At 31.1% G+C, this 11,585-nt stretch overlaps 1 protein-coding gene across 1 annotated transcript in view; it reads left to right on the top strand.

Moving 5' to 3' along the window:
- LOC137617357 (uncharacterized) overlaps window positions 1–9,950 on the top strand; it is a 231,839-nt gene extending 221,889 nt beyond the window's left edge. The window contains 1 exon segment of the mRNA XM_068347379.1: window positions 8,559–9,950. Within this exon segment, the coding sequence (XP_068203480.1) occupies window positions 8,559–8,820 (262 nt within the window). The 3' untranslated portion in view covers window positions 8,821–9,950.
- The last annotated feature ends 1,635 nt before the right edge of the window (window positions 9,951–11,585 follow it).

The following is an 11,585-nucleotide window of genomic DNA, read 5'->3' on the forward strand; positions in this document are numbered from 1 at the left end:
TATATATATATATATATATATATATGTATATCTATCTTGTAACGCCGTACAGCAACCCACTCGGAAAACACAATTTCCCACAAATTACCCAAATATCTAAATATTTTGCCATCATTATTGACGGATCGCGTACACTAATGTGTGTATATATATAAAACCGTCGAAATCGGATACCCCCGGTCAACCCAGACTTGACTTGCCAGTTGTGTGGCAGAGTGTGTGGATCCAGAATTGGTCTTCACAGCCATGCAAGATGGCACCAACGACAACAGATCTAACTTTATCCCCATCACAGCGAAGCAGAAGTCGTCTTCGATTCGAAGGACAGCAATAAGCAAGCAATATATATATATATATATATATATATATATATATATATATATATATATATATATATATATATATATATATATAGATATAGATATAGATATAGATATATATATATATATATATATATATATATATATATATACATATATATATATATATATTATATATATATATATATAGATATATATATATATATATATATATATATATATATATATATATATATATATATATATATATATATATATATATATATATATATATATCAGCGGAAAAGAAAAATCGAGTTTATGAATGTTTTCATTATAAAAGCTACCCATCTTTTACCGTAAAACTCTCACAAAAATAAAACTTTTCCCAGGGCTTTCCCAAGTGAGTGCACTGGGATCCAGACAGAGTGAATTCCTCCGCCACTTACAGAAAGTTTTTAAAAACCCAAGATGTTCTGGAGACTTAGTTGGCCAAGCTTTTGAGAAGGAGACTTTAGAGATATTTTTGATTAATGTTCCTCTCTGTCTTGGAACTTTGATTCATGGCCGGTGTGCTTGACGCATTGTGAGGAGATGCTTTCTTTTTTTTGCGGGGGGGGGGTGCTCTGTTGATTTATTTAATTATCTTTTTTAAAGTAATGTTTTTTCTGTTATATTTTCATTTCTTGATGTATTCTATGGATAATATTATTTTTATGAATATTTGGGTTTGAAACTTCAACGTTTACTCAATCATGGTGGGGTGGGTATCATATATACAGTATTTATATATATATATATATATATATATATATATATATATATATATATATATATATATATATATATATATATATATATATATGTGTGTATATATGGATATATATATATATATATATATATATATATATATATATATATATATATATATATATGGGTGCAGAAGTTCGGTTGTGTACCTAAACATACACAGGAGTATGTATAGTTCCATTCCTTGTATATCATATAATTTTCCTTATAAATGACAGGTTCTTTAAATTTCCAAAGAGAAGGTGTCTGTCATATTTAATAATTTTGTTTTGTTTTCTCGTCGTCTTTGTTGTTATTATAATTATTATAATTATTGTTATTACTATTATTATTATTGTTGTTATTGTTGTTGTTGTTGTTGTTGTTGTTATTATTATTATTAATGCAAAGTAATCTAACAACATTTAAGCACATGTCTAGACTATGAAGGATTTTCTCTTGGATAAGAATGTAAAATTTACGAAGATGAGATTAAATAAGCAAGAGAGTTAAGTGAGGAGAGAAAAAACTGAATGAAAATCTATGCAACTGGTGGTCGAAAGAACTATTAAAAATTCGTACCATCTTCCTTGTACCGTATAAAAAGCATATATTAGTATTAACGTAATTGATATAAGTCTTACTGGGTAAAGAACTATTTCCTTTTACTTCACATTTTGTGTTACAATTGAAATTGTTTAATCGTTATTTTGCTAGAAATTAAGATTAGTCATTAGAAATTTCGTATTGATAAACTCTACGGGCTTTTGTATCCGTATTTGATTTAAATGCATTGAAATTATTGTTCAATTATTTACAATGATCTTAGTACTTACCATCCATTTCTCCTTCATATCATAGATTCTCTCCACTTTCTTCTTCGGATTCTAGTTTTAAACCTTACGAATCTACACTTGCCTTATTTTTCTTGGGAAAACCTTTCATGTGAAGGCAATGTCACACGAAGATGTTTCCTATTCTTTGGAGATATTACCACCAAACTTCGGATCGGATAATTGATTTATATATTTCTAACAACTCTTGGTATTAGTTAAATAGAACTGGGGACATAATTAAAGTAGGGAATGTTTGTTCGATATTACTGTAACTCACAATGTAGATAAAGTATACACACATAGAGTGTGTGTGTATATAAATGTGTATATATATATATATATATATATATATATATATATATATATATATATATATATATATATATATATATATATATATAATGTAAATATGTATATATATACATATATATATATATATATATATATAGAGAGAGAGAGAGAGAGAGAGAGAGAGAGAGAGAGAGAGAGAGAGAGAGAGAGAGAGAGAGAGAATATGTATATGTGTATATGTATATATATATATATATATATATATATATATATATATATATATATATATATATATATATATATATATATATATATATATATATATATATATATATATATATATATATATATAAAACACAGCGAGCGAATTAATATCAGTGATAAAATCGCTTGAACTCACATAGAACAATAGAATTTCAAAGCTAGAAAATACCTTTGGAAATACGATAGAGTAAAGTGTAAATAGGTTGATATCCTTTCGAATAAGAATAGGATACGGTCCTTATGCAGTTAAGTGGTAACGTTTATATATCGAGCATAATTTTCTCTAATTACAATAACTGTAAACAGTTACCTTAACATTGTTGTGAGAGAATAAGTACGATGATACTTGAAAATTATTATTATTGATATTATTTATAATAGCATTATTGTTACTATTATATATTATTTTTATTTCTTATTGTTATTATTATATATTATTTTTATTTCTTATTGTTATTATTATATATTATTTTTATTTACTATTGTTATTATGTTTTTTTAATATAATATATAATTTTGATAAGCATTATTATTATTATTATTGTTGTTGTTGTTGTTGTTGTTGTTGTTATTAACATTTTTCCGTTATTAAAAGAAAATCCTAATATATCTCGTATTCAAAATATTTTCCATCAAATTAGAATAAAATCCCCCGGACACAAAAGTAAACATTTCACTGTTAAATGTTAAATACAAATTTTGAAATTTTTATTTAGATTCAGAAATACAAATTCCTCATTTAATTGGGAAATTTAAGACAACTTTACGTTACATATAGATCTCGCTACTCGAAGCTGGAAACTTTGTCCAGAATTGCAGTGTCTACTAATTAGAAGATGGAATTTAGATATTTCGTATGATATTCTCTATATAAAAAAAGATGAAAATCGTCACAGCTTCATTGTACATACATTTCCGTTTACTCACCATCAGTTGGAAGAATAAAACTATTATTTCAGTTTAAGCCAAATCTTTGATACTCCAGAACGCGTGTTTAAAGTGGTGGTTTTGCGAGTCTGTGTCTTTTAATAAGACATGGGAATTTATGGAAAAACTTTTAAGAATACTAAACGTTATTATCCTGGGAAATATATGCCCCAATCTTTGGTGAGAAAGGTTTAAAGGCCACTCATGAATGGCAGAGACAAGGGACAGACACATTGCCTTAGCAAGCAGGACAGTGCCCTAGAGACTGACCATCTTATGATCAGCGCCCAAGCCCCCTCTCTACCCAAGCTAGGACCAAGGAAGGCCAGGCAATGGCTGCTGATGACTCAGCAGGTAGACTCATAGCCCCCCCCCCAACCCCCCGTCATCCTTGGCTCTCAAGGATGGTGAGGTTGCAGCGACCAAAAGGACTAACGAGTTGGAATGGGATCACCTGGCAGATGCGTTACCAATAAGGCCACAATATCGTAATGACTCAATACAACTCTAAACACTTGAAGACGAGATATATGTCTTTGTTACGCTGTTTGAAATTAGTATTCCCACAAGAGTATTGCCTCAAGACCTTACCATCCATCACTGATTACGTTGACAATGGCGGTTAATGAAAGGAAATTTAATCAATGCAGATGCTAATATACACTCAAGCTGACTTGAATGTATTTGCACCTTACATCAAGTGCTCATTATCATTCTATTATGTGCTCTTTGTGATTACAGACCAGATTAACACAATGTAATGTCTTTAAGATAATAGTAGATGTAAGATGATTATTTTTTTTTTCCTGTCGCAAAACCCTCGCGATGATTGAAGGTTTAAAGGTCACTTATGAATGCCAGAGGCAAAGGACAGTTACATTCCCCTATCAAGCAGGACAATGCCCTAGAGACTGACTATATATACATATGATCAGCGCCCAATTTTCCTTTCCACCCAGCCTAGAACCAAAGAAGGCCAGGCAATGGCTATTGAAGACCCAGCAGATAGACCTATAGGCTCTCCCAAACCACCCATCCTTAGCTCACAAGGATGGTGAGATTACAGGGACCAAAGGAAATATCAATTTGAATGGGGCTCAAACCACAGCCTGGCGATCACCAGTCATGGACGTTATCACATAGGCCACGACAACCTCGAAGACGATACACTGTAGTTTTCTACAAGTTTGCCTTTTAGGGGCAACTTGTTATATATTTTTCTCCCTGTTGTCTTTATTTTTCAGTATGCTCGTGTTCGTGCGTTTTTTAATCTCCCCTATTTGTAATAAATAACACGAATCTGGCTATATATATATATATATATATATATATATATATATATATATATATATATATATATATATATATATATATATATATATGTATATGTATGTATATATATATATATATATATATATATATATATATATATATATATATATATATATATATGTATATATGTATGTATGTATGTATGTATATATATATATATATATATATATATATATATATATATATATATATATATATATATATATATATATATATATATATAACTTTCCTGTAACTGAGCATCATTGCCAAACGTATGACTACTCGGTCTTTTTCCGTTCCTCGGGTAGAGGGGAAAGGGATAGTCATACCTTGGGGAGAGGGGTACCCTAAGAGGTATGAGAGGGTAGGAAGGGTTAAAAGTGTGTGTGTGTGTGTGTGTGTGTGTGTGTGTGTGCGTGTGCGCTTATGCATATCTACCTAAAGTAATTTTTGACCGGTTGCATACACAAGTATAAGAATATTCCTGTGATTTTAAAAGTAGGTAAAACCACAAGAAGAATAAAAGGATTCTCACTCACGAAAATGGTATTACTTGTAGGCCAAGTTAAGATGCGTAACTTGATTAAAAGAATTTCCAGACCGTAAATTAAATTCCTTTAGACCTCTCTTGATGACCAAGTTTCCTTCAGAATTTAATTTTCACTTTGAACTCATGTTTCTAATTCCTTTGTCCTTGAACCAATATACTTTATAGTTCAACGAAAATGTCCAAGTTTATTGAGGTTGGTGCAGTGAACCTGTTTAACATTCTTATTACTTTTGTAGCTATTTTGAACATTTTTAATAATTTCATAGTAGTTTTAATAATTTGTACTCTTTGTATAGTAATTTCTAACATTTTAATTCCTTTAATAGTAATTTTAAACATTTTTATTCCTTTCATGGTAGTTTTAAACATTTGTATTCCTTTCATAGTAATTTTAAAAATTTTAGTTCCTTTTCTAGTAATTTTAAACATTTTCATTCCTTTCCTAGTAATTCTAAACATTTTTATTCCTTTGATAGTTTTTCTAAACATTTTCATTCCTTTCATAGTAATTCTAAACATTTATATTCCTTTGATAGTTTTTCTAAACATTTCTATTCCTTTGATAGTTTTTCTAAACATTTTCATTCCTTTCATAGTAATTCTAAACATTTCTATTCCTTTGATAGTTTTTCTAAACATTTTCATTCCTTTCCTAGTAATTTTTAACTTATATGAAATGTTTTGTGCCAAAATTTACTCTCTTATGAGACGTGTGAGAGTATAGAATAAAGGCCTCTCTGAATTATTGTCATATATCTAAATTAAAGAATTTCATCCTAATTTCCTTTCCTCTGTGATAATTAAAAAACAAATTTTCTCCCTTTAATGGTTTTGCCATAGAATTTAATATTTTGTAAATATGCCTTTTTACTCTATTTTTATTTACAAAAGTATATAAGATATTTATTATTGTGATCAAAGAGTGGTACTTTTTGAAAAAAAAAATTATTATATTCTAATTTTTAGTGGGAGGAATTGGATGTATAACAAAGAGTTTTCTTAATATACCATTTCATAGTGTAAGGAGAGATATAATAGTGTATTCCAATTTTTGGCTGAAGGAGTCAGATGGAAAAATAATTATATTATAATTTTTAGTGGGAGGAATTAGATGTATAACAAAAGTTTTCTTAATATACCAGTTCATAGTTTAAGGAGGTGTAAAATAAAGGTATTCTAATTTTTGGCTGAAGCAGTTAGGTGGAAAAAATTATATTCTAATTTTTAGTGGGAGGAATTAGATGTATAACAAAGAGTTTTCTTAATTTACCATTTCATTGTTTAGGGAGAGAGATAAGCATTACTATGCTGATTAACACAAGCCCGTATGTTTATTCGTAAGTGCGATAGATGATTTGATTATCTTGTGTTTATTATTATTATTATTATTATTATTATTATTATTATTATTATTATTATTATTATTATTGCTACTAGCTAAGCTATAACCCTAGTTGGAAAAGCAGGATGATATAAGCCCAAGTGCTCAAACGAAAAAATACCCCAATGAGGAAAGGAAATAAGGAAATGAATCAACTATAAGACAAGAAAGGAACAATTAAAATAAAAAAAGAATAAGAAAATTAACATTAAAACAGATCTTTCACATATAAACTATAAAAAAAGGACTTGTGTTAGCCTGTTTCGCATGAAAATCTTGGCTGCAAGTTTGAACTTTTGAAGTTCTACCGATGCAACTATCCCAGGTTTATAAGTTTAACCCTATGGCATTCGTAATTTACCCTTAAAATAGAAATATATATATATATATATATATATATATATATATATATATATATATATATATATATATATATATATATATATATATATATATATATATGAATCTCTTCGTGACACCAGCTTGTAATTTTAGCTTCAATTTACATGTAAATTTCCCTCCCGAAATATTTCATTCCATTCATGTCATTTATGGAAGATATATTGATATATCCGATGTATTTAAAGGGACGGGGAAAAGCAATGGAGACGACTTTAAAAACAATCTTAATCATATCCCTTCGCTATAACGCATTTATGAGAATTTATTAACGACACCATCCTTGTTCTTATCCTAAAATGTCAGTCATTTTGCAATGTGTGTGTGCTTTCCATTATTTTGAAATATTTCTTTAAGGCAAGAAATAAAAACCCAAAAAAACATTCGTTGCTTAAAAGATAACAGGCAAGGGAATTTTCATTGCTGTAACCAGCAGTGATAGAATTTTCATTTCGGCTGTAATTGCTTCCTGTAAAATTTTATTTTAGGGGTCATCATTATTTCACTTCTCAGAAACAGATTTTCATTTTACTTCTCAAAAAAAGATTTTAATTTCACTTCTCAAAATCAGGTTTTCGTTTCACTTTTCAAAATCAGATTTTCATTTCACTTCATAAAAACAAATTTCCACTTCACCTCTCTAAAACAGCTTTTCATTTCACTTCTCAAAAACGCATTTTCATATCACTTCTCAAAAACGCATTTTCATATCACTTCTCAAAAACAGATTTTTCATTTCACTTCTCAAAAACAGATTTTCATTTCACTTCTCAAAAAAAGATGTTCATTTCACTTCTCAAAAGCAGATTTTCATTTCACTTCTTAAAAACAAATTTCCACTTCACCTCTCTAAACAGATTTTCATTTCACTTCTCAAAAACAGAATTTCATTTCACTTCTCAAAAACAGATTTTCATATCACTTCTCGAAAACAGATTTTCATTTCACTTCTCAAAATCAGATTTTTAACACAGACAATGAAGCTTATAAATGTAATTGAGAATTTCACAATCTATAAAAGACCTTATTTTCGCAATGTCTGTTTTGAAATGAGACACTGGAAATCAAAATTGTTTGTATTTGGTATCTCCAGCTTTGAACTGTATTTCTTTTTTAAGGTTTTTAGGCGAACTGAGATGTTAATGTAAGTTTTACAAAAGAGACCATTGTGAATTTGACTTCATATATAAATGTGAAGTGTTTGGAAGAAATTTTTAGTTACTAGTTACTTATCTGTTTGGAGGAAATGATAGTGATTGTATTATAAGAATGATTTAGTGATCATTATACTGGTATAATTAGGCCATTCAACAAAAATCATATTATGACTGTATTGAGCAGTCTTTTTTGGTGTTGTATAGATTAAATATTTAGATAAATTTGATCTTATACACACAAGAGGCCTTTTTCATTGTTTTTTTTTTTCAAAAAACTTGGTTTTTTTGTAGTTTGTTGGTCTTATTTAAGTACAAAATCGTCCGTTACAATAACGTTCCTCTTTCTTTCAGATCTTCCGAAGGGTGCTTGGAGGCCTGCCTGCCGGACATATCATACCAGCGCCACATTGCCCGGGGCACGACCCTGAGGCCCACCTTCGTCATGGGCAGGGCGCTGAGGCCACTGGTCAGCCCGAATCCTCCGCGCCTGTCCCACGCGGTCCACGAACTGCTGCACACCCTGACGAACAGTTCGGACTACCAACAGCACAAGAAGAAGCTCACCCTGGCCAACCGCCGCTCTCTCTCCCTCGAGAACCTCGCCCTCACTTGACCATCTACACCATCGAGATTTAGCATCTTGTTGGGTGTCATGTATAAATAGATAAGTGTCAAACACACTACACTGACCTCCCTCGAAAAATAACCTTCCTGTCTGTAATCTTCCTCACGAGGCTCACACGGGTGTGTAGCAGCTGTTGATCACACATTGTAATTCATGTGTACCTCCGAATCGGTGTACCGTACACTCATGCACACAGACGCGTACGATGTCAAGTCTATGTTATAATCTGTCATGTTCGTAGCCTCCTCGTGTGTGACTCTCCCCCCCTTTTAGCGTGAAGCGAAAAACGTGGTTCCCGTTTTCTCCCTTCAAGACACCTGCGAGTTAATATGGCGACAGTGCCTTCAAGAGCGCGCGGAAATGGTGAGGACGAAGGTGACAGCGATGGTCGGATTTCCCATTATTCTTGTCCTGAAAATGACCTCTTGAGTATGAGTATAAAAGGAGGAGGATATGGCTAAGTTAGAGGTAACAGCGATGCTCGAATATCCCAGTATTCTTGTCCTGAAAATGACCTCTTGAGTATGAGTATAAAAGGAGGATAGGTCTAAGTTAGAGGGGACAGCGATGGTCGAATTTCCCAGTATTCTTGTCCTAAAAATGACCTCTAAGTACGAGTATAAAAGGAGGGTAGGGCTATGTTTATGGGATTGTTTTGGGTATGCATGTGATCCATGTAACTTTGTCTAGAATTGAAATATGGGAAAAGTTTATGGTTTTTTTTTTATGAATATTGTTAAGCAATTTCCTATCATATACTTTCTCGTCGCCAAAGGGCCTCCTCTCTGAAGTACAGGAGACTGCCAAGCCAAGAAATGATCTTTTCCCCTTCTATTCATTCTTCTGAAAACGATAGATTTTAAAAGATTGCGTCACTGAAACCATTCAATCATAGATTAATGAGACTTCAAAGACTATATAGTTTCATAAATAGATAAATGTGTAAATATGAGTAAATATATAAACACGTTTATAAAACTCCAAGACTAGAGCAGTTTCGATTATAGAAAACATCTGACCTAAGTATTTACAAGATTAATTGATTTTTAGTGACGTGTACATTTTATAGACTCGCAAAATATTAAACAAATAAAAACAAACTTGTTGAAATATACAGAAAATGAACTGCGATTATCTCTGAACAATGGAATTCTCTTCGATGCGTGAAAGAAATTTCGAAGCCACTGATGTAATTGCGGCCTTACTAGCTAACCCGAAATAGAATGAGGTAAATTTAAATTATATCATGATTATTTACTGTGTGGTGCATTCATCCAAAAACAGATATAAATACGTAAATGAAATGCGTCGTTATGAGCTGCATGTATATATATATATATATATATATATATATATATATATATATATATATATATATATACATATATATATATATATATATATATATATATTTATATATACATATATATATACATATATATACTGTATATATATATAAATATATATATATATGCCATATATATCCATATATATAATGTGTATGAATATATATATACACACACACACACACACGTATGCCTGTTCAGGTTTATTTAATGTATGCGTATATATGAAACCATATTATTTCTAGTCTGAAAATCGGTTGACCTACATTCTGTTAACAGAACATACTGAGCATAATTTTAAACAATATTATGATGCGGATTTTGTCATTCCCAGAGATATGTAAGATAAGCACTACATCGTCGCATTCAGAACTTCATTAACACTGCGAATGGATTACGGAAAATCTCTATTTCTTTAAACTTCCATCTTTTTTTTTTCGTTATTTGGTGCATTTGAATCATAGATTTGAATATATTTCACTAAATAATGTCTAAAATTCAGTCATAATTTATCTGTTATAATGCAGGGTGTCTCGGTATCAATTTTATATTTTTTTCGTTTTATTATATCTCCCTTTTCTGGACAATGAAGGGAATTCAGAAAATGCCTGATCACTCAACAACGAAAAGCCTTTAGCATTTTTCGTTTCCAGCTGCAACATAACTCTGTCGGAATGTGTCAAGCATTTTTGGATATCCTGCAATATCTCAGAGTTTTATTTATCGGAACGCTTCGTTGCAACAAGCATTGCAGTCTATTTCTGTTCTATAAAACTTTCCCATTGTCTTAGTTTGACTCAATATCATTATATATAAGTCTACGTTCTAATACCTTTTTATGTTACTTAATAGTAATTTGTTTCCATAAAGAACTGCAGGTTTAAAGGTTACTCATGAATGGCAGAGGCAAGGGATAGGGACATTGCCCTAGAGACTGAACATATATACATATGACAGCACTCAAGTGCCTCTCCACCCAATCTAGAACCAGGGAGGGCCAGGCAATAACTGCTGATAACTCAGCAGGTAGACCTTTGGGCTCCCCCAAACCCCCCATCCTTATCTCACAAGGATGGTGAGGTTGCAGACACTCAAGAAGCTATCGAGCTTGAGTGGGTCTCTAACCCCAGCCTAGCATATCGCCATACAGGAACGTTTCCAGTAGGCCACCTCAACCTACGGAAGTCAATGAGCGTTGCAGGAAATAATTCATAACAAGTCTTGACAAATACAGCACTCAGAGTACGTCTTCCCGTTATGATTTGGTGTTTTACTGAGAGGGAGTCTTTGGTCAAGCAAGACATTCGCTTTGTATTATATAAGCATTAATAAATCGGTTTAGCTGAAAAACGTCAGAAAATTTAAATTGGTTTAGTTGAAAATAGTAAGAAAATTTAAATTGGTTTA

Source organism: Palaemon carinicauda, chromosome 23, assembly GCF_036898095.1.
Source record: "Palaemon carinicauda isolate YSFRI2023 chromosome 23, ASM3689809v2, whole genome shotgun sequence".
NCBI classification, from domain to species: domain Eukaryota; kingdom Metazoa; phylum Arthropoda; class Malacostraca; order Decapoda; family Palaemonidae; genus Palaemon; species Palaemon carinicauda.